The sequence below is a fragment of the Thunnus maccoyii genome, chromosome 7, assembly GCF_910596095.1.
Source record: "Thunnus maccoyii chromosome 7, fThuMac1.1, whole genome shotgun sequence".
Taxonomy (NCBI): Eukaryota; Metazoa; Chordata; class Actinopteri; order Scombriformes; family Scombridae; genus Thunnus; species Thunnus maccoyii.
In genome coordinates this window covers 7,876,016-7,902,373 of record NC_056539.1, presented here as the reverse complement: position 1 = coordinate 7,902,373, position 26,358 = coordinate 7,876,016, and the positions used below count along the sequence as shown (strand labels likewise).

Here is a 26,358-nt window from a genome sequence, read left to right as displayed (position 1 = left end):
AAATGAATCAACCAAAAATCACATACATTCCGTTCACCTGCATATAGCATTGCAATAGAAGCAGAAATTTCAAAGACAAATATCTCAAATCACAGGAGAAACATGAACGACAAGTGAGATTTTTTAAATGTATTTATCTTTTGTTTTAGGTGAACCAAACCTTTAATAGGAGTGTTTGTTGCTCACATTCTATATGTAATTGTAGCCTATACAGTATTGTAATATTGTACATTATCAAAAGCCATATGTAACACACTCTTATGTCTCCTATAAAATTGGCCACTTCTAGTTGTAATAAAGTTGGTTATTCCGTCCGTTTAACCTTTAGCTGAGGCTTCTGTTAATGACGTTTAAGTGGGCGGAACCATTCAAGCCCGTCGTGCTTTGATTGACGTTTCTATCAGCCACTCACACACACACTACCCAATTAAAGCATCGAAAAGGCGGGGACTACCGAAAAATAAAACCTTAGCCAATGAGCAATGGTATGAAAGCTCCATTGGCCAATCAGAAACTTGATGCCAACTGGCCGTGTTTCAGGGTGGCGTTGGGTAGTTCATTTCTTCATAGGGGCATACACTGTTTTCATTCAAGGTAAGTAGTTTTGAGCTTGTATAATTTGACAATTTACATGAAAATGTACACACATGCTCGCTCGGTCGCATGTCGTATTTTAAACAGGCCAGCCGGTGGCTGAACAAGCTAACCGCCGAATAACGGTGTTATTAACGGTGCCTCCGTCAGGCTGTTGATAAGGCGAGGTTATGATTTCAGTCATGTCTGCGGTATAACTGGAGTGAACCGGCGTTTGAATTGGCTATTAAAATGTCAAGTTTTGTTTTACCTTTTTCAGTGAAATGAATATATTCAATAGGTTGTCTGTGGTTAACCGCTCAGGCTGAATTTGAACCAGGAAGTGAAACGGTGCGCTCTGTTTATGTTAAACACATGGCAGCAGACCATACACACTAATTACTTAACAATCTTATTGATATAACATATTTAATTGGTATATAGATGCGATTATTTACTTCCTGAGTTGAATGACCGAATTAAACTGAATTTGTCTTACATCTTGGTAAACACTTGTGCACTTCTCCTATAATTGTCCTATAATTTCTTCAGTTTTTTTGACTTGTCTGAATCAGTCTGACCCTAAACATCACACAGCATCACCTAAAAAGTGTTGAGATGTGTTCTTCTGAATGCTTTTTGTCTCTTTCTGCGGATGTCTTTTAATCACTCACTCCTTCCTCCCATCTCTCAGTGTTTCACAGCTCCTCTTGTGTGTGTGTTTTTTTTTCCTCTCCGTCTCTTCATTTCAGATGCAGTTCATGCTTCTGTTCAGTCGACAAGGCAAGCTCAGGCTTCAGAAATGGTACGTGCCTTTGTCTGATAAGGAGAAAAAGAAGATCACCAGAGAGTTGGTGCAGACAGTCCTGGCTCGAAAGCCCAAAATGTGCAGCTTTCTAGAATGGAGGGACCTCAAGGTTGTGTATAAGAGGTAGGTAGAGATTGGGACTTGTTTATGAACAAAGTGTTTTCCGGGTGAACGCTCTCAGAATACAATTCTCACACTTGTCTGGGCAATTCACAGACCTATCATTCATAGACACGACTCAGTTGGGGAATTGGGAGAGTTTTATCAAAGAGATGAAGGCGTCATCACTACAACAAGAAAGAGCATTAATTTTGCCTCATTATTTTCTGTTGCCGTGCCAACGGACGGGCAGGCAGACTATTGGTGAACCCTGGTGACCCAACAGGAACAGACTCAGTGCCAGAGCTCGTCAGTGACCCTCAGCCATTTATTAACCCCCAAAAATTAAACAATTTCAAGTAGTTACCTTGCCATTTTAATATTAATACGTAATACTAAGGTATATCAGTGTCATTAAACACGTCGTCTGACTGTTAAGTCGTTGGGACTGCTGCCTGACAATCTATCTGTACTGCAGTGGTCAGGACATATCTTATTCTCCGTAATGAAGACCAACATGTCAAAAGTTCTTTTTCTTAGGAGTTACAATCTGAGTGTTATATAATAATTCTGTTCCAAAAATGAAAATACTTACACCTTCAGCAAATGTATGAAAGAGGTCCAAGAATGGTAATTATTTTTGAGAACATATTTTTTGAGTATTTACCAAGACATGAGAAGCCATAGATACTTCATTTCATTGTTACTTTTGGACACAGAAACTTCAGTGAGAAAAAAATGAAATAATAAGACGTCAGGTCAGATTTGTAGGTACATGGTACCATGCCGCAGAGCCAGCTGAGCCTCAGGACACAATAACTGATGCTGCTGTTTGATTTTTAGGCCACTTATGATGTAAAATAACACAATATGAAACATAAAATATCAAATGTTGCACTGAAGCAGAACAAATAGTCCAGACAGCTCAACAGAAACCTTGTTGTTTCAGCTATCTAGATTTAGTTGTGCATACCTTTTCAATTCTGACCTTGTGTCAAAATCAGTCTGTGATCAGCGATAAGGCTGAATCTGTTACTATAGGAACTTCTGTTGCTGACATTTTTGCCAAATTAAATCACCTTGATACTTGATAATTGAAAATGTAATCCCAAGAAAGGCTCTGGGCTTCTTGCCACACTCGAAAAAGACATCCCCTTTTGACTATAAAACCCTAAAAAAGTCATAAACAACGTTCCAAAAATATGTTTTAATTGAGAACAAAGCCATGTTTAACACAGTGTCTAACTGTGTCATCACGATGCCAAATGCAACACTGAGAAGCAAATTATTTTGGCAACATCTGCAAAGAGTAATGAATTTGCTTCAAAAGGTTTGACACCTTAACTTCCTCTTCTATGCCTGGTAGCATAAACTCTTGCTTCACTTCTCTGCGCCACAGATAACTGAACAACTGAACTGGAGCCTTTTGTGTTTCCTGAGCTTGGCTGTGCCTTGCATTCACTTGTACAAACAGCAGACAATGATGGAGTGTACCATGAAACAATTCAAGAATTCAAAGACAACTGTTAATCAATTGAGAATGGATTGGAAATGCCAACTGGTTGCAATCTTGTAGAGTTTGAGACTTGAGCCAGTATTTTGTCTTTCTAAAATCAACAGGGTAGCCCTTTGTGCCTTCCTGCCCTGCTGGTGGGATCAACTGACCTGCTCCTTTATTAGCCAATCATCACATGCTTAAAGAGTGCCTTAGGGATTATCAGGGATAAAGAACCATGGCAGAACGAGGCTTAACTGATACAGCCTCCTGCATCCGGCTTTTGGTTTTTAAATGAATACCTTGCCCACAGTAAACAGCAGCCCCTAATAACAAGGAGCCACTATCTCAGCACTATTACAGCGAGCTGGGAGACAGTATATCACTTGGAGATCAAGTCTAAATGATAAAAACGCATAACGTCAGCTCTTTCTTATATCCTCTTTGTCAGGTTGACGTTGCAGTTTTCACCATGAAGGATGCTTTTTTTAAACGCTGTTGTTCTCTATTTGAATTGTCAAGCTGAAATCGGCTGTTTTGTCTTTTTTTTTTGCAGATATGCCAGCTTGTACTTCTGCTGTGCCATAGAGGACCAGGACAACGAGCTCATCACACTGGAGATCATCCACAGATACGTGGAGCTGCTGGATAAATACTTTGGCAGTGTGCGTTTGTGCTGTGTCCTCTCTTCTCTTCTTCTTCTCTCTTTTCAAATGTTGTGTATTCATGCAACAGTTAATCATATTTTTGCCACCTGTTGAGCACAGACTACAAATTATTTTCATTTATAATCAGTGTTATTTAACTTCTGCTCAACAGGTTTGTGAGTTGGACATTATTTTCAACTTTGAGAAGGCCTACTTCATTCTGGATGAATTCTTGCTGGGTGGGGAAGCTCAGGAGACGTCCAAAAAGAATGTATTGAAGGCCATTGAGCAGGCTGACCTGCTACAGGAGGTAAGGCACCTAATAGAATCAAAGTGGGCACAATATCGATTTCATACTGATGACTTTGTTAAGTTTTCTTTCTCCCACCTCATTAGTAATCTACATTTCTGATTCTTGAGACCAAAGTCAGGAGACATAGAAACAGTTAGAGGAGAAGTGGAATATCACATTAGTACTTACTTCTTCACTTAAGGGTACTATTTAAGTACTTCAAATGTACTTAAATCACTAAGCTTTTATGAAAGATCCCCCCCTTAAAAAGTGATACCTGTTTAGGTGGTACTCTTTAGTCATTTAGTGTGTAGGTTAGTGAGTTAGAGCAGGTATGTTTTAGAGTCCTACCTTTAATAACTCAATAAGGGTTATTAAAGGTAGGACTGAATGTTTACAGTCACTTAAAGAAATCCACAGAACCACAGAAACGAGTAGCTATACCTAAGATACTTTGCTGTCTGCTTAGGAAGTCTTTGAATGTTAATAGTTCTTCCTGGTGTTCCTTTTGCACAATTTTCTGATCAGTGTTAAATTCACTTCTATCTTTAATTAATTTTGATTTCCTGAGCTGCATGAATAGACTCATTCAGCTTCATTTGTCAAATGTCTTACGTTTTATTTCTTGTGATTTTCCCTTTCATTGGCTTCACAGCGCTTTATCGTCCTCCATTTCATTTCTTAATCTTAATCAGCTGACATATTTCTCTCTTTGCCTGTGTATTCTTTACTGTTGTGATTTACAGAATATAGACTTTCAGACGCGCCTGTTTTCAGGTACAGTTTGTAAAAACCTAGCTCGCCCTTGCTGTAGTGTTAGAGCAGTACCTTTAGAAGTAGATTCACCTCCACCGCCAGCAGAGACAACACAGCAGCAACAGCAATATCTCAAGCGGCATAAACACATTATAGATATTGAAGTTGCTGGTTTGTTTTTCTGCTTCATATCGACTTTAACCCTGATATATCCCATGTAGCTTTAATCCTAGGCACTGACTAGCCAATAACTCTTCATCAGCAGCATATCTACATGAAATACCTCTTAATAATAGAAGAGAAAAATCAAACCACTTGTGTTGGCCACATAATGTATATTTCAAGATAATATTTGATATCAGGTAAGAGAGAGAAGGCAGTGGACAGCTGTAGTAGATGCAAGTGCACACAGGATGATTTAATGATGGGTTATACATTAATAGCACAATCATAGTATAAACATTCAGTCGTTTTGTTTTCCCTTCCAGTGTCACTAAAATATCTGAAATAATGTGATTATCCACTTAAAGAATTCACACATTCTTTACAGTCTCTCTGGACTCGGTTGACAGCTGAATGAGGGGAGCTCAGGTTGCAGCCCAGAAACAAAGCCTCATTGTCTGCATTGCTGAGACCACTCAAACGCTTTGTGGCCTACATTGGCTCTCTATATCTAGGGAGCACAATTACAGCAGCAAAACCACAGTGTCACTGCAGTTACTATGCTGACTGTAAGCATATCCAGCACTACATCAACAAACACTGGTCACAGCATGACAGATCTGTATCAATGTTAGTTACAAAAGAGGTTCCCTTTCACTTCACTTTGTTAATGTCATATATCAAAACTAGATATCTTTACCCGTTTAAATCTGCATATACAATGCAAAACAACATACTGTCAGAATGATTTCAAAGGTTTGTCGATGCAGTTTTTAATGTTGACTATACAGTAAATGGGGCATAAATGTACACTGCATTACAAAGTCGTCTAGTATTGACCTAATCAATGTCAGCAGGCTGATGGTTGTTGTTGGATTTGTTTGCTCAACGTTTAGTGAGCCGAAAGGCCACTGCTAATGAGTTCTGGGAAGCAAAATCAGGCCATTGCTGCAAACCCATTAACATCCAGTGGAGAATTGCACTTAAACACACGACATGAATAGTTGTGGCAAAGATTCTTCAAATTTGGCCATCACTGATAAAAATATGCACTGAGGCAGGATAGTATGCAGTTTAAAAATAACCTAATAATACATATACAGTTCTGCAGAATATCTACACAACAAATAAGAAAAATAAATACTAAAAAAAACCTAAAAATGTATAAAACACATCTGCCGACATTCATACTGTTACAAGCAACTTGAGATTTACCAATATCGACCATTAATATCCTCCTGTCAATGTATGCACATGTATTTTAAAAGAAATCCATCCTAAACAATGATGATGTGATGTACCTTGCTTTATGTGGATGAGTGTTTTGCTGGAATACCTTTTTCCATAAGAAAATATTGCTGAATAAAGATATATAGAGAAGACATAGGCAGAACACAAGGGTAAAACAGTTTAAAAACTCACCCCACTTTGATATTTTACACATTACCAAACCTGGAATATAAAGAAGCCTAAAGTAAGTAATTAAATTAGCAATAAATTCATGGAGCATTAGAAAATGCAAATGTGGCCCATGACCATTAGCTGTGAGCCAGATGCAGCCAAGTCCATAATCCCCGAGGACAAACTGTGAAGGTGTTCATTGATTTACGGTCAGCAAGGCCATCCGGTCGCTGCAGTGTAGAGAACATACTGTACAGTGATCCTAAAAGGCTTATGGTAAGTTCTTAATGTAGGCTTTTTCCTTTCAAGGACATGAAGCGAGAAGCTATTTAAGATCATTTAGTTGAAATTCTTACTTTGGTAGAAGTGGGGGTCAAAACCCCAAGATTGCCAGCCCACATTTTCCCTGAGAGGGAGAGAGAAAGAGGTCTCTGATTGGCTCAATTCTGTATTTATAGAGCCAGAGTGAAGACTGGGGGAGTTTGCCAAATGAGGAGATCTTGTAAAGGGCCTAGAGTCCATCCAGGCAATTGGTAAATACTAGACTGGTGCAGTCAGTCGGTCAGCATGGGTTTCCAGTACTGTGTGCTGTGAACTTCCTACCTGCATGTACTTCTGTCAGTATGACTGTCTCATGACTCTGAGTGAAAAATACATGACGCAATGTACGGGTCATAACAGGCATGGACTAAAACGTGAACGTTTAGGCCATGTCTGAGTACACTCAGTTTCACTTACAGGTGGCATAATCCAACACTTTTCAATTTGGTTGAAGCTGTTGGTGTTAAAATCTAAATTTGGATCATTTTGACATTATTGCAAAGTAATCTATTTGATTTCTATTTTTCTCATGGATGCAATTTGTAATATGTTAAAAGTGACTCTGAATTGGGATTGTAACTTGAAGTGAAAGAGCTATGCTGCCTGTGTGAAGAGTAGCTTGTTGTTTTACTAACAGCACTGAATGAAATTGCTGATTAATGATTATGTATGCTGGTTATAAAAGGTGGGAAAGGATCTCTGAACAGTAACACTTTGTTAAAACAGTTTTTTATTAACTTGTACTAATATTAATTCCCCAGGTATTACATATGGTGCCATTTGACCCCAAAGTATGTTGTTGTGGTAGCTGTTCTAGTGCTCTTCTAATTAATGCCGTGATATTAGTGAATATGGCTGGTGTTACTCTATATTTTTTATTGTCAACAAATACCATGAAAAACCAACAATGTGTGATTTTATCTCTTAATACTCTCCAACTTCCCTAACTTACGTGTGGCACTCAGCCTCAAGCCCATTTGTTCCAACTGAAGATATAAATCTTTAAAAACAGGTGGCCAATATATTGTTTTATTTTTTAAAAAGGCTTCGTCATTTCCTAAAACAGCTGGGTAGTAGAAGACTATTTTCATATTTGGGTACACATACACATTTTGTGCACTAGCAAGTAGCATAAGTGAGATTGACTCAAAATAAACTACAGTGCCCATGTTCATGGTAATACAGTAATTGTTGTGTTTTTTTTTATAGTTTTTTGGACTACAGTGGAGCTCTATGGCACACAGGAATAAGCTATTTTTGTTCCTTTCATGGGATTTGTTGACTGAGAAAAAAAAGAATATTGCCAGCTGTATCCTTTGAGCTAGTGTTAACCAAAAAAATGTTCAATGTTTTTATGGTTTTCTATGCAAAGAAAACAAATTATCATCAAGGTCATTTTATTCAGGACAGAATTCAGATCAAATTCAAAAATGCTACTTGAGATGGCGCATAGAGAAACAGTTTTGTAATCACACTCTTTGTTGGTGTAATTTAGTAATCAGGCTAATCAGCTGAAGTTTTAAACCATTGTGATTGAAATGGTGAGATGCAGAATTTCCTCATGTTTTGTCAAATTTTCAAAAATTTGGTATAAGATGTATAAACAAACAAACAAACAAACAAACAAAATCCATTCCCTGATTTTCATTTTGAGGAATTTAAGTTACTGTCATCTTGCAGAACATAGTGGATACAAAAGAAACTGCTTGGTTAAAATACTGCAGGGGTTGAATTGAGGTACATTTGGATCTAGTGCCTCTGGCATTAGTAGTGCATAGTGCAGTAATTACATGGAAAACATACCACAAGGGATTTGGTTTAAGCTATTTTAATAAGCCTTTAATGAAACATTTCTCAGGAGCGGGCCATTACTTTGGTGCCAGCAAGCACATCTTCTTTTGGAATAATGATGCCTCAGAAGATTTCCAGCTCAGCTCAATTCTGTGTTTGAGACATCCAAGATAGATTAAGCAGAGAAGCCCCAGTGAAGAAGGCATTGTTATTATGGTGGTGCACGGTTAATGTCCTGGTCCCTGAGCATATACTGTTGATGTGTCAACACTGTAGGTTACTGAGAAATTCTCACTTAACCTTAGTTGACCAGTGGTGCATCATTCTGTTTACTTTTTGTCTTTATAAAAATGTTTGCCTCACAGGTATGATGGTCCCAAATGTGGCCTCTGAGTCCTCTGGTCTTTTCCAGAATTAGGCCTGCTGAGGTGAATACTCTGTGTCTGTGGATTTAGGCCGTCTGTACAACTAGAGTCCCCTAGTCAGAACTAGTCTCAGTCTTCTTACACTGTGCGTCAGTCTGTCTGTAGCTCAGTTCCAGTAAGACAGTGTTCCTGGTCTTGTTCCTGGTCTCCCGTCAATAGTAACAGTCTCTCTACAGCTGAAAATACATGTTTGTATTGTAAACAAAGTTTGTTGTAGTCTGTCTGTATTTGTTTTCCATTTTCCAACATTTCATTGACACTGTCAACACTACTATATGATTTAATCTCTGCAGTTTGGATAACTGACACTTTGACTGTGTGCCTACAGTTCGATACATTTAAGAAGCACTGAAAGTGAAACAGGACTCAAACTGTTTCCATAGCTGTTAGTTTCAGTGTTCATATCACCCCACCCAAACTCAAATAAGTGTTTTGCTTCTGGGGGAATTTAGTATTTTTTCCTCTTACTCAAGTCTTTTCGTAAAGAATATGAGCTAAATTAAGCTAACATCACTGTTAAGCAAAAAAAACCCACTGAGTTTGTCCGACTTTGGGTACGTAGGAAAAGTAAAATTCTCCAACAAACTATATTGTTAAAATGCAAGTTAAGAGAATAGATTTACTTTTTGGGAAATGTCCTGATTCACTTCCTGGACAAGATTCAGATGAGAAGATTGGTACCACTCTCATGAAAAGCTAACAGCACCAGACCATTAGCTTATCTTAACTTAGCATAAAGACTGGAAACAGGAAAACAGCTAGCCTATCTCTGTCTAAATGTAAAAAAAAAATCCACCTACCAGCACCTCTATATTGTATTTTGTTTGTTCAAGCTGAACAAAAATAGACATTTAAAAACAACAATTTGTGGTTTTATTTGGGGTTACATGCTGGAACAATTTCTCAGCTAGGTACAGTGACTTCCTGGAGTATGTATCCCACAAATTGTGGTTTTTACATTTTGTCTGTATATAGATTAAACAAATAAAATGCAACATGTTAATTACTGAGCTTCAGAGATGTTGGTAGGTGGATTTCTTAACTTTGGACAGTGCCATGCTAGCCGTTTTTCCTTGCTTCCAGTCTTTATGCTAAGCTAATTGCCTGTAGGCTCTAGCTTCATACTTAAAGCACAGAGACATGAGAATTGCGCCATCAAAAACTTGCAAGAAAGCAAATAAACACATTCCCCAAAAAGTCAAACTATATCTTTAATAGAAAATTGGAAAGTGGTGAGAGTTTTTCGTCTTTGTCACCAAGTGAAACCTCCTGCCTGCTGCTTTGTCTCCTGCATGTCCTGTGGAAGAAGTGGCTGTTACAGTAGGACGTAGTGTTGTTGTGTTTTCTAAGCTGTGTGCATTTCTCTCCCTCAGCCCCGTCATGAGTACTTTAATGTGCCTGTGTACTGAATGGCTGCCATCGCTGCTGCTGCTGCTGCTGCTGCTGCTGCTATCCACCCTGCATGCTGAGCTCCTCAGTGCCTGGCACCTTTCTCTCTGCCCTCTGAGCACCTGTCATTGTCACTGGTTTTGGGATGCTACAATATTCTCAGCTCACTATTCAATTCACTACATGGCAGTCATGATACAATATTATCACAAAGTTAAAAGAAGATTAAAACTACAGTAAATGATTAACACACTCAAGCTGGATTAAGCATAGGTCCTGTTACTGGGGCCTGAAAATGTTACTTTTTAATACCATTCACTTATACAGAAGTGAGTCACCAATATGTTTATTGAGTCATATGTTTTGTGGTGATACATTGTTACATGCCTGTCATTGGTGTTCTTAATGTTGGTTTCATTGCACCAGTTGAACACCTCTTTTTATTATTATCACTGTAAAGCAGCAAGTTTGCTGCCCAAAAGTTGTTTGACAAGGACTTTGATCCACTTACTGTACTAATATTCTTCTGGGGCTTTCTGCTTAAAGCTCTGGAAGAAATCTAGTAAGTGGACCTTGATTTAAGATTGCTTATTTTTTATTTTTGAAGATTTTTTGACCTGTTTCCAAGGTCAAGAATGAAACTTCAAACTCAACAAAGCAATGCAGTTTTTAGTTCAACCAATGATTCAGCAGCTAAATTACTAAATACTGGCTGAAATCAGTTGCTGTAGTTTTTGGTTGAAAGAAAATCTGCACATTATTGGATGAGGATGGCACACGATTGAAAGTCATCTCTTTAAACTTTTGAAGAGTGTTCACATTTACAGTATTGATTTGTCAAGTAAAAGACAAATCATGTCAAAACTATTTTGCTATAATAGATGTTCTTCACTAAATCTCTGCTTCCTTTTCTGCTCATCTGTGCTGGTGCCTCTCAAAATATGTGGGGGAAGTCTGCCCCCTGTTGCACACGTTGTAATACAGGTGCACAAATGTGTCTGACTGTGTTCAAATATACAGTCCACCATCAAGGCACGAGTATTTATGTATAAAGTGAGCATTCTAAAAAGAAAAGCTTGATCACAAAATATGATCATGTTAATTCAGAAACATGGAGGACCTTACCGTTTAAGGTTTAAGAGGTGTTCATCATATCATTTTTAAATGTCATATTTCCCTCATTGTTCTTGCTCTTGTGACTGAACTCACGTTCATGGGTGGAAGTGAATGCAAAAGACGTCATGTGTTACTTGTTCCTTTATCATGTCTGTTGTGGATTTGTCACTTATGTTTGTATCTTCTCACTTTAGAAAATATGTTTTTAGGTATTGTCCTTGCTGTGATTACTAGGAGTTGTTGTTCTTAGAAGACATACTAGCTTTTCGACATTTGTCCAATAATAAGCTCAGTATGTTATTTTTAAATCTTTAAAATTATTTTTAGACCCTGATAATTTCCTATTTAAATCAATAGAGAAAAGCCCACTCTCAAGGTAAGTGTTACTTGTGGGATTAATGCTAAAGAAATATTTGCTCTTTGCACTAATTAACTAAGAGCTCTTTTTGCTCTCTACACCACAATGATATTTAAACAGAGGTGAAATAATTAGCCCTACAAATTATCCATCTATCATAAATGCACACTGGCTAAGCACTTCAAATCTTTTATATGATCTGCCAATGTTCATTTGTGTTCTACTAATAAAGAAAGATTGCATTTATAGACTATGATAAACTGAGGATATTTTTATCAATGTATATAATAGGTAAATAAATCATTTATGATTCTTTGACAATTAAGCACACTGGTGTCTTTCTTTACTGTAACTGATTGGTCCCTGTGTGAACAGGTTTTTCCCCACATGTGATACCTTTTGAAGTTCAGTCTGACATTTAGTAAATAGTAATTCATTTTTACTGCAACTGTTTTCTTCTAATTTGAGAAAAACAATCCCAATAACCTTACCGCTGAATTGTGCCAAGCTCCATTTGCTTTGCAGACGAACATGTTTAGCCCACATAAAAGGGCAATTAGAGATTCATCGCCTCTGCAAAATCTTCCCCAAGAGAAAAAAGGCTGTAATTGGTGAATAATGCATAGTTTATGTTTCAAGATCTGGGTTGAACATTTCGCACTGAAAATGACACGACATTACAGAAGTCTCTGTATAGAAGTGGGTTGTTTTTCTCCTTTTACTGTACCATAAAAAAGGCTAGATTTGTGTCTCACTGCTCTGATGCAACTACTCTCTTTACTTTGTGCTGAACCTTGTTATAGGATGCAAAAGTAAGTGCTTCTCTTTCTCTCTGCAACATGAATATGAATAATATCTGTGCCGTTAGTCACATTAGCTTAGGCACAAAACAGATAACATGTAACAAGTATTTTGGCAAAATGATGCATGTGAGTGTGTTTGTGCACATATATATAGTATAAATGTCAATGAATGCAGCTTTTACAAATAATAGTACATATCAAGAGCAGTATCAAATTCTCAAATAGGGTGAAATACAGAGTTGTTGGTTTCACCCCTCTCACTTTACATGTATTCATTTGATTCAATGTTAATACCCAAAGTATTGATTAATGCAGTTTTATCCACTAATTGCAGTATCAAATCCTTAAATAATCATTTACAATTTGAAGGGTAAACCGTTATTTGCATAAAGCTGACAACCGAGTGGTTGCCATGTCCGTGAATTCTCTCATCACCTCTATTGCTGCTGAGGCAGTGGTGACATAAGATAAAATGTTGCGTCGCAGTGTGTGTTGTTACTCATTATTGTGGAAATCTGCTGTGATCAATGAGTGGTGTGCAGCTCACTGATCACTGGAGTTGTGGTTCCTCTCTCCCCTCACAGGACGCAGAGACCCCGCGCAGCGTACTGGAGGAAATTGGACTGACATAAAATGGCCCTCATCACCATCCACACACCACACCCTCCCTCCTCTGCCAGCTACTCTGCTGTACGTAGCCGTTACCAACACCAATTCACATTTGAGCACACACAACCTCACAGTCACATACACAGGCATGGTTTCCCTGTGCATCTTTCCACAACAAGGCTTTTGTTTTCTCCTTTTAATACTCTGTGACAGACAATGTAGCACTGTTTGTATGTTTTCTACTAAGTTATCTATTTGTTCAGTGTAATGACATTAACTGTTACTATACTAAGGGAAAATGCAGCATAATTAAAAAATGTTTTTGCTGCTTTTCAGTCCACAGCATAGATTGTATGGTCTATGGTCCACAGGAAGATGCTGTACTGAGTTAACTGCTTGATTTATATTTGACCAAAGCTGATGTGATCATTGTATTCTGTAAAATAGATTCACAATTTTAGAAGTAGTTCTGAATTACAAATGTGTTAGACCCAAAGAATATGTGATATTGTAAAGGGAAGTCAAAAGTATTACATTTACAAAACCAAAGAAGTATGTTTCATCTCGCCTTTGTTACTTAAACATTGCATTGTGACCATAGTTTCAGACATATTCAGCATTTCAAATTGACCCACTGACTTACACTGTAATGCACTGCTGCAATCTGAGGTGAAATCACTGTGGATAAACTGGCTTGAAAATAGAAATTGTTGTATGTCATATAATGAGGGACTGTTTTACTCCTATAGTCTGTTTGGTCTTTCTAATAACAGGTTCATGCCTTGTTGAATGCCTTAATCTCTTGAGAAATTGATGTCTGTTTATTTGAAGTGAGAGAATCTGTTAATGCTCCATAATTCAGTAGCATTTGCATGCCACTGCAGTGTAGCAGGTCAGTGCATTGAGTTTGTTTTATTGATATATTATGTGCAAGAACTAAATTGACTGTTGACATTTCTTCATGTTGTTCTTCGCTACTGTACCTCTCTTATAGGTTTTTTGTGATGAAAACATTTCAGCGATTGACATTGTAATATTCCAGTCACTTTAAATATCTAATCAGTGTTGTCGAGGCAGAATTTAATCAATGAGATCTTTTCACTTAAAGCTGCATTAGTCCATCTTCAGCCACTAGATGCTAGCTGACATACACAGCATTGAAATATTATGGCCTTATTACATTGTTGTTAGCAAAAAAAAAAAAAAAAAAAGCTTGGCGCAACATCATCATCTCATTGCGGTCATGTTTCTGACCACCTGTTGATATTCACAGCCCTTTAGCTCTGTTTTGGTTTCCACCAACTACTGAGAATAATATCTGGATCTTAAGCTCCCAGGTATTTGACTTTGTTTACCAGCTAGTTACTACCTACACTGGACTTTTCAGAGCTTGTTTACTGGATACAACTGGCTGCTGTTGCTAGAAAATGGGTTAATGAGAGTGGTGAGACTGAACATACCAAACCAAAACAGTGAGCTAAAAGAAGCTAAAAAGGAAGAAAAAAAAAAAGCACCTCAGAGCTACAGAGTTGAAGTTGCTCTTTGGATTCTTTACTATGAGCTACACCTTTTATACTTAAATGTATTCATTTGATTTAATGTTAATCTAAAAAAAATATCTGATTAATGCAGCTTTAACTTTACACTTTCAGACTGGATGTGATTATGACTTAAGAATTGTTTAATAACAGTGTTATATAAAAACAGACCTGTGCCAATCATACAGAACTCTGACACAACAATTTAAAGCCGAGGCATCTCTGCTGAGTATTTGACCTTAAAACCTTCGCACACCTAACATCCACCCTCACAGGTGTTTTCAGATACTTTGCCTGGACTGTGTCTGATTGACATCTCCCTCATTCTCCTGTTAGCTTTGTTTCACAACCTATTTAGACCTTTGTTTCCCATCAGCACATGGAGTTTGGTAACTTCATGTAATAGTTCCACCCAACTACAACCTCCTAAGCTCATCAGGAAGACTAACTGAAAACACCTGTGAGGGTGTGCAAGGCCGTTTAAAAAGCCGTTTCACTGTCTACCCCAAATTGGTAATGTTAAAAACCAAGAAGCTTTGGCCACTGACAAAGTCAAACACTGTATAGCATGTAAACTTACCGATTTACTACTACTGTGTTACTACTGTGACTCTGAAAAAAAGATAGTTAAAACTTGAATGAACATGAATAAAACATCAGTGGTGTCAGTGATTTCCAGCCACTTGGATGAGTAATTAAAAATAATAGAAACCTAGTAAAATGTAAAATGCCTTGTGCACAGGACTGTACAAACATGAACTGGCATTCTATCTGTATTTTATCTTCTCTTGCACACTATGTACATTTTTAAGAAGCTGGTATTGTTTAAACTAAAACCAAAATCTTTATATATGCTCACTTTTTGGTTTTCCTATTTTGCAACATCTTCTGTATATCACAGTTGAAATATTGAAATCTTCCTATTATAACTTTTGTATTATTTTAAATGAGCATTTTCATGTGTAATGTATGCAGTACATGATATGCTGTATCTCAGAAGTGTGACCGATAGAATCTATGCTATTCTATACTGTGAGAAAAGTTAAATATACAGTAGCTGAAGCATGAATGCAGTGCAACCTGTTTATTATATTACTGGACTTGTGTTTTCTGACAAAGGATGAATTGTGTAGTTTGCTGTTACAGTGTCTACAATAGGCAAAGGAGGAAGATTGTGTTTTCCTGTCAAGTTCAGCAATAAAGAGTACTCCGGGACAGAGAGCCTGTACTGTCACAAACAGCTTGTTTCCTCTCATTCTTCACTGGTCACCCACAGCATGTAAGGAGTGGACTGTTGAGTTTTAGTAATGAAAAGAGCAAATGTCTCTCAAAGTGTTGTTACACACTGACAAAGACGTTTGAAGTACGCTCGCTGGGCATGAGAGGTTTTCAGCTAACCTGAGAAAAAGATATGCTTTGGTTTTGTTTTGTTTTTTTTCTCTGATAAAACACTGTAAGAACAACCCGTACACAAAACAGAACCACATGTATCAATTCAAGAAAAAAGACATTTTAATTCAATAATAGAGTTTATGTTTATATAAACATTTTCATAATACAATGTAACAATACACTGCAGTTTGCATAAGTATAAACACAAAAGACAATGGCTTTGAGTCTGTTTTTTTCTGAATAAAGTTTGGTGTAAACAGGAAGAACACCCAGCTTGTTTGGACAGGCATATCCACACATTATATCAGCGTCTACAGTATGTGTGCATGTGGAGAAAAAAATAAAATAAAATATACATGGTCAGTCATTCAACAGCATTTAACAAGTGATATCACAATAATATCATTTCCATTTATAAAATAAGTTGGCTCAGTCATAGGATAAACTTTTCTCCCAAAATATACCATACATGTCCTGTCGCTCATATGAAATCCTCTAAAACTGTAATAATACTTGATTTAGTTAATGTTTCAATTAATATTATTTCTGCAGAAGACTAATTAGTCTAGCTAGGAAGACACATCAAAGCTAAAGTCTATGATTTCATACAAGCCTTCTCTTTTCGGTATTTGGGCTGCTGCATATCTTCATTCATTGCCTGGACTTTTTAATCAGGATGTAATATTCACATGTATCTTTATCCACAGAAAGTCGTACTCAGATTTTCAAATTCAGATTCTTTTGAGCTGCAGGACCATTTATCCTCTATTTCTAGCCATGGAAACATTAACATTTTGATGATGTTCAGTGGTATTTCTCAATCTTGACAATTCTGAGAGTATCCAAAAATATTATGCAGATACTGACATTTATCATCACAATTGGCTTATGTTTCTGACCTTAAAGGGGTCTGTGTAATTGCTCTAATTGTCCTCCTTAAGCATCTCTTCAATCTCTCTGTCCCAATTGTCATCACAGTTCTCAGTATCAGGCAACACATCGTACTCCTGAAGTTCCTCCTGCAACTCTTTCTCCCAGTCTGCAGAGTCCTCTGTAAAAAAAACAAAACACAATGAGTCACTCATTGAACTTTGATAAGCAACTGCACTGATTACATGATAACTCAGTTTAACAAATAAAAACTAAAACCTACCCTGTTGCGTGTTTGGATGTTCCCTCTTGTCTAGAACAAGTTGTTCTATTTCCTTGCGTAGGTCGTCTTCGTTTATCTTACATGAGTCAAAAGCATCGCTCACAAATTCAGTTGCAGGCGGGCTGGTGGAGATCTCCTCTTCATCCTTTTATGACAGAAACATAAAGAGGTCAGACTGCAATTAAACTTGTTTTAGCCCAATCACTGCTTTTATAATGAGCTCTCTATTTTCTTGGATTTCATGGTGGAATGAAGGTAAAAGTTGACAACAGGTTCCTCACCTCACTGGGCTTTGGTTTGGAACAGCTGATGGCAGCGGGAGTTTTCCGTTTAACTACATCTGCGAAACAATTTTTTTCACATTATCTCTCGAGTATATGAAAAGACAAGAAGAAGGCAATGTTCAAGTTCTCCTACTGTTGCTTATCAAACTTCTTGCAGTGTCTTTATTTGTATGAAAAGAACTGAACATTGTAATGTACTTAACATTGTCTAATACAGGTTACAAAAACTACTAAGTAGATTATTTCACAAAACTAAACAGTAAAATACTATGTTGTTAAGCATGGTTTTGTTTCTTTGGTTTATCATACAATATTTGACCATTTATGGATTTGCTTGAGAAGCTCTGAATTGAAATAAATTATCTTCATTTTTACCCCCGACTAGAGTGCCTTATAATTCACACTGCAGAGCATAGTATACCCTTTTGATGGACATCCTCAGGACTGGACCCAGTTTTCTCGACGTCCCTCCGCTCAGCAGCCTGTTGTGCTGCTAGAGCTGTGAGCTGAGCTGACTGTTTTATCAAGGACACACGGTAAAAGTAATTCTTCCAGAACACCTCCTCTTTCACCCTGCAAAGAATGACAAAGAGGAAATGGCAGTTATGTCCATGTTGGAATGGTATTGTGGGGAGACTACATCCCATCATCGACCACCACACACACACACACCGTACAGACCTAAAATCATTTTGTTTTTAATATAATTTTGATTTTTAATAAACACACTCTTCTGCAGAGATGCACATGATGAAAACACGGGACAAAGTATTATTTCAGTGTCATAACATTCTTACTGTTTGGGGACCAGATGGAAGCGCATCTTCCTGAGCAGCTCATCTTCCTCTAACATCACCATGGCGACTGGATACATTTGCTCAAAGTCAAAGTGAAATTGCACCCCAGCAGGAGGGTCACGCAAAAAATTTCGTTTGTCCTGTCAACAAATAAACCAAAAGTTAACTTATGCCAATTGATACAGATTTTTTCTATTTTTCCATATCAAAAGAAATGTTTTCTGTTGAATGTAGAGTACTAACAGCTGAGAGAGCCAAGATCTGATGCTGTATGGTGTCCTCTTCATTATAACCCACCCATGGGGGCACAGCAGCACCTAGGAACAATGAAAACTGGTTATGTAATATGTACTTATATATGGTGCAGTTTTGGTTAGCTGGCAATTAAGCAATTATCTTGATAAATCTTCAGTTGTCAATTTCAGTTTATAGAGCAAAAACTGACATTCAACATGTCTGGTTATATACATAAATAAACATTCAGTGCTTACCAAACTGTTTTGATTTTTTCTCCTGAACAAACTTTTCTTGCTCTTTCTGGAAATCCCCCAAAATGGTCTGGGGAGGGGGGGAAAAATATTTAGGTCATACTTCTTCAATATAAAGAAGAGGGTATATTCATTTTTCAAATGAAAACAGACAGGAAGAGCAGTTTACCTTATCAATAATCCCATTTATGTTCCCCTCCTCCACACTTTTCTTTAAGGTTTGTGCTGTTTCAACGACAGACTCGGACAGTTTCTTGGAGGCATTGCTGGCGAAATTATAGATGTAACCTGCAAAGAAGCGAGTTTAACAAACTTTACAGAGGATACAGAGGACCCTGCTGCCACAGCAAAGAGACCACACACATCCTGAGAAGTTTACTAGTACTAAGTCTACTAAGCTACTGTACTTTATCAACTTTACAAAACTTACCACTGAAACCCTTCGCTTTTTCGAGAAGTTGGGGCGTTTGAGCGTCTTTCTCACTGTTCTGCTCACTTTCAGCTACATCAGTCGGTTTGTTTATTCCGTGATTCGTGTCTTCAGTATCATCAACAGTAACGTTAGACTCGCTCTCTTGTTTAACTTGGCCATTTTCGTTTTCTATCCCGAGCCAGGTTCCCCAGTTCTTAAACATACTTCAAATGATTTGTCAATAAAGTTAAAAGAAGTTTTTGAGCATGCTCTAATGGCACACTTACTAGTTTTATACGTCAAAATTTCTGATAGTTTGACTCTAGTGATTACAGCATAATGGCTGGTGACGTTTCAACACTCACCCACTTCCGCGACTTAGTTAAGTTTGGTCCTACTGCGCACCCTTAAATTGAAGTAACAAGTTGTCATGGAAACCTACGCGCTTTAGCGTTTCTTTTACGTTACCCAAATTAAAAGTTAGCCCAAAAGCAATTTACTGCGATTAATTGGGTTTGACGCCCAGAAAATGTTGTTAAAGCGTCCACTTGGGGGGTAAAATGTGTTTATAAAGTAGAACATCGTTTTTTTGAGGGAAAGCTTAGTTTATGTGCAAGCTAACGGTAGATGGCACACTTGCGCTATATTGCTGCTACACTTGTTCTCCCTGTTGTCCATGGATGGGGTTAGCCTAGCTTAGCTGATTTAAACTCTCCTGAGTGTGTCAGTGTGTCGGTTTGTATAATGAAGTAGGATACGGATTGAACGGCAGCGTCTAAAACAACAGAAAAACTCTTAGCGTACTCTGCGAAACCGTGCGCGAACAACTGGCGGATAACCAAAAAACAAAAAAGTGATTCCTCTGGAAATAAAAACAGCTCCAGAAGATGAAGTATGTGTAACGTAAACCTGGGAGATAGCTGCGAGCAACCCCCGACCAAACGACTGTGTCCACCGGTTTATCCAGAAGTTGAATTCCAGGTAAGGTCCGCCGTTTTTTAAGCATGACTTTTGTAATAAATGTGGAAAAAGCTAGGGACCTTGCTGAGTCGAGTGTTAAATTTCATGACAAACTGCTTGTTTCACTCGGAGACACGCTTACTTATTTAATTTAAACAGGTTTGCTGAGCTCTGTGCTTATCTGTCGATACATGCGAAGATGGTTTCCATTGTGCTGCTCGACAATGTTGTGTAATTGTCTCACACATAAGAGCATTAAGTTTAAGTCAGCCTGTCTGGAGTATGACAACAGGTGTTTACGCAGCGTTACAGATTTCCAAGTTTAGTGACACAAGGATGCATTTTTATTCACTATAAACCCACGAAAACATCTCTCATTACAGGCAAAGTTACTAAAATCATCAATCAGGCATTCATTTAATGTGTTGGAGGGTAGTTCCTTAGTACATTTGCAATATTAGTGGTACAAGAGTCCAACAGTTAAAACTATGAAAATCAGAAACTTATGGTTAAGTTTACGGACTTATTTCATCAAGTTCTAGTCTCAGTAAAAAATAATTTGGCTAAGGGCTTTAAAGCTGCCTCCAGCAACCTTAAACCATTGAAATGATGCTGAATCCTTAAAATGAGAGGCATTTGTGTTGAAATTGTATTTAATAAATAATGCTAACACAAAGCAGAGTCTTTGTCGTGGAATATTTAATGTAATTCTTTATCTCGAAAAAAATAAACCCTTTAAATATTTCTTTATATAAGCTAACTATCAAGAAGCTTACCATACTTTGATATTTAGATACTTATGATACTTCTTTTGTTCTTAACATTATTGTCAGTGATGGCAGTTGAACTGTACACCATTTTAAAGACTGCAGGCTGCTAATAAGCCAATAAAGTTAGCAAAAGCAACTAGTGTTATACACAAAGATGTGTTTTAAGATGCCCTTGGTCAAAATTAAATATTTGAAATTAATTTTTGATCAAAATAATATGAACAGCATTCTGTAAAAATTCCAAATTTAGCTCAACTACATATTTAGATCATTTTGTATATACTATTTATAAAGATTTGGTATTCTTTTAATTTTTTTATTTAGTCTGTATTCGGATTGGGAACCATGGAGCCATTATGAATCACAGTACTGCCAAATAACAACAAAAACAAGCAGTGATCACAAAGTGCTTCCCATAAATAGTGGAAGAAATTTAAAACGTATACATGCACATAATAAACACAGCTAGAGCCACAACCAGTAGTCAATTAATTTATCGACAGAAAATTAACCAGCAACTGTTTTGATTATCAAATAATTGTTTTGGTAATTTTTTCAAGCAAAAATGCCAAACTGCTCCCAGCCTCTCAAATGTGATTTCTTAATGCTTTTTATATACATCATAGTAAACTGAATATCTTTGGGTTTTGGACTGTTGGTTGGACAAAACAAGAGATATGAAGACAGCTCCTTTTGACTCTGGGAAATTAGTTCATTCATTTTTCACTATTTTCCGATATTGTACAGACAAAACGGTTCAGTGATTATTCAAGAACATAATCTGATAATGAAAATAATTGTTAGTTTCTGCACTTAACACAATGGTCCAAAACAAGGTCAGGTTTGAAAAGGAGCATAAAAAATATCAACAAGCTATTAGGAAATAAATGAATAAAAGAGAATATTTGAAATTGAACATTTACTTATCAACCAGTCTGAAGGTGAGTCCTTACATTATATTTTGGCTTCTCCAGCCACTTGAAAATGCCCAGTTGCTTTATTCTTGAGTCTAGATTGTAGAACAGTTGGTTGTCTTTTCAGGTCACGCTCAGGTTCAGAAGGGCTTAAAAGATCAGCAGCATAACGTGGAGCCAGACTGTACTGAGCTGTGAAAGTGATCAGTAAAATCTTGATCATAAAAATTGACTGTCAACCAGAGTAAAGACACTGAAATGTGGGTAGTACTGGTGAAGACCTACCAGTTGCTCTCTATTTCGGCAGGTTGTCAAGGCTGCATGGACGGTAGATTTTAGTGGGAGTTACAGCAGGGTGTCATCAGCATAGCAGTGGTACAGAACATACTTACAGATCATGTGCCCACGTTGGACAGTACACAATGAAAAGAGGATTGGGCCAGAAATTGAGTCTTTTAAAATACAGTGTCATTTGGCCTACACTAACTAATCATACTTTTGGAAGAGTTCTTATTAATATGTGTTGCCTGAACATGTTTACATGCTCTCTCTCTTTGTTTCTTTACTTCTATATCAGTGCCATGGATGCTGAGCAATATAAAAATGATCCACACTATACAGAAGCAGAGAGCCTTTGGCATGTGATGCAGAAACCAGGAGATCTGGAACAGAGGACCAGAGATGGGGAGGGCTGGAAGCTGGTGGATGTATTTCTTTCAGGAGGTGCACCGTGGGGATTTACACTCAGAGGGGGTCTGGAGCATCGAGAACCTCTGCTCATAACCAAGGTAAGACTTTCTAAGGCAGCAGAGAATTTGCTGCAAGACTGAAATCCTTTCTATGTGTCTTTAAAATCCAAATCCAATAACATTTTGATCTGTAAATGGTCAATTTTAAACAAATGTCAAATATCATTTTTAAAAAAGTGTTCATTTTTGATACCTCTCTTTGCACTCAGGAATGTACGCAAAAGTTTCCTTTTAATAAAATGTGATTGTAGATGTTGCAGCATTCTTCTCATCCACTGTCACTGTTCAGAAGTTGCAGGTTTACAACTTGTGAGTCAGAGCAGGTGTGTGTTTGCTGTCAATTTTACAACCGCAATTCTGCCGGTGTCGAATTGTTCCACCTACTTTTAAAGTCCTTAATCACCCTCTAAAAACCTTTCAAAAGTGAACACCCTACATATCCTGTCATACATCAGGCTGCCAACTAAAAAAATTAAATTATGTGACCTTTATCATAATGGCACAGGCGATGATGGCTGGCAAAGTTTAACATTGCTCAATCAGTTTTGGCAGTAGTGACCTGGGCCAGCAAGATTATCGTTTTATTTTATTAGCTGCTGTCATCTAACCAAACACAAGGCGATGCCTGCTCTGACATCACTGCTTACATGGCAAACATGTCGCTGTGCATTTTTCTTGTCTCTACTTTTACAGCATTTTCTGACACAAGATAATAAAATAGAAAAATGGAGGAGGGAGCATGATATGAGACAAATGCCAGATTTTGATATTGTGAACACATAGTACTCTCTTTAAACTCACTGACATGAGCCTGTTGTTTCTTCAGCACAGTTTGTCATTCTTGAAACTCATACAAACATCTGGACGTGCAGCTACTGGATTGGGTGCTAACTGTCTGTTTTTAAAGCGTGATCTGTGCAGTCAAAGCATGTTACAAAGCTGTGTACATTTGGCACAGTGTTGCACTGAGTATTATTGCCCATTTGGCTAAATGTGTAGTAAAATCTGAGTGTTTTGTATCAAGTTTCTGTGAACATTGACATCCAACAAAACTTGCACTATAGCTTGTATAATGACCTTTTTAAATGGGTGATATGAGCCACTATAATGCATATAGTGTAAATGAGAGGGAGTGTACTTAATCACTGTGCAGCCCAATCTGCTCTGAAATCACACTGTTAACCTCACTTCTCTGTTGACTGTGTAATGATTTACCACAAAAGACCTTGCTAGTTAATTTGACATGGTAAAATACCAGCACCTGTTTGTCGAGAGCTGTGTCCCTGCTTGATTTTTGTTCGTCATTTCTGTATTGACCTAAAAGGGGTCCAAAGTCCAACTCGGAGGGGTGAAACTCAGGAACTCAGGCACCATATGGCTTTAGAGTAATACAGTTGTGACCACCTTCACCCCATTACGGCAGGTTTTAGAAAGCATGTGATGCTAATGACTGGAATTCTGACCATTTTAAGTCTTTAAGCTATAAGATTAAATGGTGAGGTCACATTGCTGAATTGTGTGGGGTGAACCATTGCCCAGCTGGACTGCAGTTCTCTGGTTTGATATTGACAGCAATTTATCGTTAATGTTTTATCACTGAACGCTACATCTTTACTCCAAGGACCAACAAAAAGTGGACCCGTGTGCATCTGATGGTGAGATGTTCATTTCTCAGAACTTTTTGACCAACCTCTCACGCTAGACTTTTCACCTGCTTAATCAGAACCTTTTAAATATTATTTAATAGTCTTGCCAGAGTCTTCCTGGCACTTGAAGACATTTTCAGTAATCTCAAAAAGTAAACTGATCATGGACTAGCCTTAACACAGGTTTGTCAAGCTGACTTGAAATGCTTCAGAGTTTAGTTTGCTGCCACTCAGGCTACGGTGTATGTTATGAGGTTCCACCTGGACATTTGCTTTCTCATCACTTTGTGCTGGGTTAAATTTCAGTTTGGAGGGGTAGCGTGTGGTACCAGGAGCAGGGGAGGAATGTTGGAGCTTTGTTTGATTTTCTAAATGTAGTGAATTATCCGTGACAGCCCGAAGCCCATTGGAATGGCATGATGAGATAAATTAAGTCAGGATTAATGATTTGTGCTCTTTTTGGAGCAGCTCACAGAGTATAGCCACTAATTTTCAAAGGTATGTTGTTGAATTATTTCTGTTAACTAGATAAAGATGCAAGTAATCAAATGTGCAACCACTAAAAATGCCCACAGACTGGCTCTGTGATACAGAAAAAAATCTTAAGGCCTCTTACTCCCAACATTTGTCTTTCTAATGATGCTATACATGACTGAAGTCATAAATATGTGAACATACAGCAACATGGTAAAACATGCAAGCCTATGTGATCTGCCTGATGCAGTTTGTTCTTTCTGTCCCATTTCTTTGAAGGGCAATTTCAGTTAAACATATTGTAAGCTATTCTTGCACCCATCTGAGCGATGTGTCCTTTTTTTTGTGAGAGCTGTTTCAAATGACACATTGTAACCTGGAATATCGAGATAAACTGCAATGAAACAGGAGCGAAAAACTATTTAAAATTAAAACACTGCATTTACTATGTTCTTTTGGGAAAAAGATAAGAGAACAGAACACTGTAACATAGACAAGTCAGGCTAGTTAGAACTGTAAAAATCTGTTCCCGGTCTCGCCATGTACTGCTCAACCATGTAACACAGCAGTGACCATGTGGATTGTGGCATTCAGTTCCTCACAGCTTTCTGCAGTATGTTTCAGCTACAGCTCACTCTGCTGATTGTCAGATTTACACTTCTCGTTAGCAATCAGAAAGTTCCACTTGGAAATGATCTCAAATGGTTGTGAATGGTCCCCTTTTAACATCTTGTTCTAATATTAAATGTCTTTCTGTTTCATCATGAGTACGCTGTTGGTCTTGGCAGGGACGTCTGTATCTTGCATAGTAAACCTGAGGAATACACACTTCAAAACTTTTTTGGCTATTTTCTTACTTCTATGCATTTTCGCAGATTGATAAAATGAAAGATGATAAAAAAAGAAAGGGCCCACAGTTCGATGAGAGGGTAAGAGTATTGGTTAAAAAATATCCTGGATCTAATTAAAATTCTTAACATTCCACTCATAGCTCAGGTTATGCTCAAGGTCTTCATGGACTTAAAGTCCTTCGTCTCAATAAACTTAAATAATCCTGTTTTACACAACACAGCTGGGCATGTACCTCATACATATGTTTCCTTTGCCAGGATAAAATTTTATATGGAAGAAAATATTTGGCTCTTAAAGAACCAGTACTAGATAAACAAAAATGTGTTTGTTCTTGCACGCTGTGATAAATCCCCTGCAGGTAGACTGGTTTTACTAATTATTGAACCTTTTGTGTGACAACTTTGTGGGTTCGATTTGACTGTCCCATGATTGCACAACCTCTGGAACACAGATGATCCGTAGAGAATAGGATTATGGCTCATGGCAGGAAAAAGACTTCAATATTGGAATAGTTTTCTATTTGTGGGAGTCAGGATTTTGGAGGTAGGAATATGGAATGCTGGAAGGATTGATCGGGCTCAGAAGAAGGAATGGTTCAGTGTGTGCTCGTTGATGGAAATGTTATTGTAAACGTTCTTTGGCATTACGTTAGTGTTATTTTGCCTTGTTATGTCAACCTATTAGATTTAAACTGTTCTCAGGCTCATATTGGCATTGGGAATTCCCTTTGTTTGGCCATTTTCTGCACAAGGCTCAAAGTTGCTTCCATCTGTTGTCTTCTATAGGATTTCAGAGACAGAGAATCACTGTTATCTGTGGGGCTGGTATCATTTAAAATGTTTTGATGGTTGCACAAAAATGCAGCTTTTGGCAACTTGACAGTT

General features: G+C 37.6%; 3 protein-coding genes across 7 annotated transcripts in view; 2 read left to right on the top strand and 1 right to left on the bottom strand.

Moving 5' to 3' along the window:
- The first annotated feature begins 465 nt into the window (after positions 1-465).
- Positions 466-15,821, top strand: LOC121901058 (AP-1 complex subunit sigma-2). 4 transcript variants are annotated; one of them, XM_042417698.1, is made up of 5 exons: positions 466-594; positions 1,326-1,504; positions 3,532-3,640; positions 3,795-3,932; positions 13,021-15,821. In XM_042417698.1, the coding sequence occupies exons 2-5, from the start codon at positions 1,326-1,328 to the stop codon at positions 13,066-13,068; spliced, it is 474 nt and encodes a 157-aa protein (XP_042273632.1). In that variant the 5' UTR covers positions 466-594; the 3' UTR covers positions 13,069-15,821. The 4 variants fall into 4 exon arrangements, with proteins under 4 accessions (XP_042273632.1, XP_042273630.1, XP_042273631.1 ...); XM_042417696.1 differs by lacking the exon at positions 466-594 and adding an exon at positions 6,692-6,766 and having other exon boundaries at positions 915-1,504; XM_042417697.1 differs by lacking the exons at positions 466-594; positions 13,021-15,821 and adding an exon at positions 10,144-10,525 and having other exon boundaries at positions 922-1,504.
- LOC121901056 (synapse-associated protein 1-like) lies at positions 14,230-19,477 on the bottom strand. Of its 2 annotated transcripts, XM_042417691.1 has the most exons (10): positions 19,128-19,477; positions 18,867-18,985; positions 18,701-18,767; positions 18,453-18,526; positions 18,210-18,349; positions 17,834-17,985; positions 17,410-17,468; positions 17,129-17,273; positions 16,875-17,026; positions 14,230-16,286 (listed from the first exon to the last, which is right to left on the bottom strand). In XM_042417691.1, exons 1-9 carry the CDS (start codon positions 19,330-19,332, stop codon positions 16,899-16,901), a joined length of 1,089 nt encoding a protein of 362 aa, XP_042273625.1. In that variant the 5' UTR covers positions 19,333-19,477; the 3' UTR covers positions 14,230-16,286; positions 16,875-16,898. The 2 variants fall into 2 exon arrangements, with proteins under 2 accessions (XP_042273625.1, XP_042273624.1); XM_042417690.1 differs by having other exon boundaries at positions 14,230-17,026.
- Positions 19,478-19,624: 147 nt separating this feature from the next.
- The window catches only part of shroom2a (shroom family member 2a), a 36,244-nt gene continuing 29,510 nt past the window's right edge, over positions 19,625-26,358 (top strand). The window contains exons 1-2 of the mRNA XM_042417688.1: positions 19,625-20,090; positions 22,331-22,541. Coding sequence (XP_042273622.1) covers positions 22,335-22,541 — 207 coding nt within the window. The 5' untranslated portion in view covers positions 19,625-20,090; positions 22,331-22,334. The remainder of the gene's footprint in view (positions 20,091-22,330; positions 22,542-26,358) is intronic.

Bases quoted from the DNA above. Each gene is read 5' to 3' on its own strand.
- LOC121901058 (XM_042417696.1), top strand. From the start codon at position 1,206: ATGCTTTTTGTCTCTTTCTGCGGATGTCTTTTAATCACTCACTCCTTC. The intron at 1,505-3,531 runs GTAGGTAGAGAT...TTTTTTTTGCAG, and splicing joins CTCAAGGTTGTGTATAAGAG to ATATGCCAGCTTGTACTTCT. The intron at 3,641-3,794 runs GTGCGTTTGTGC...TCTGCTCAACAG, and splicing joins TGGATAAATACTTTGGCAGT to GTTTGTGAGTTGGACATTAT.
- LOC121901056 (XM_042417690.1), bottom strand. From the start codon at position 19,332: ATGTTTAAGAACTGGGGAACCTGGCTCGGGATAGAAAACGAAAATGGC. The intron at 18,350-18,452 runs GTTAGTACTCTA...ATTTGTTGACAG, and splicing joins AGATCTTGGCTCTCTCAGCT to GACAAACGAAATTTTTTGCG. The intron at 17,027-17,128 runs GTAGGTTTTAGT...TTTTTTTTACAG, and splicing joins ACATCCAAACACGCAACAGG to AGGACTCTGCAGACTGGGAG.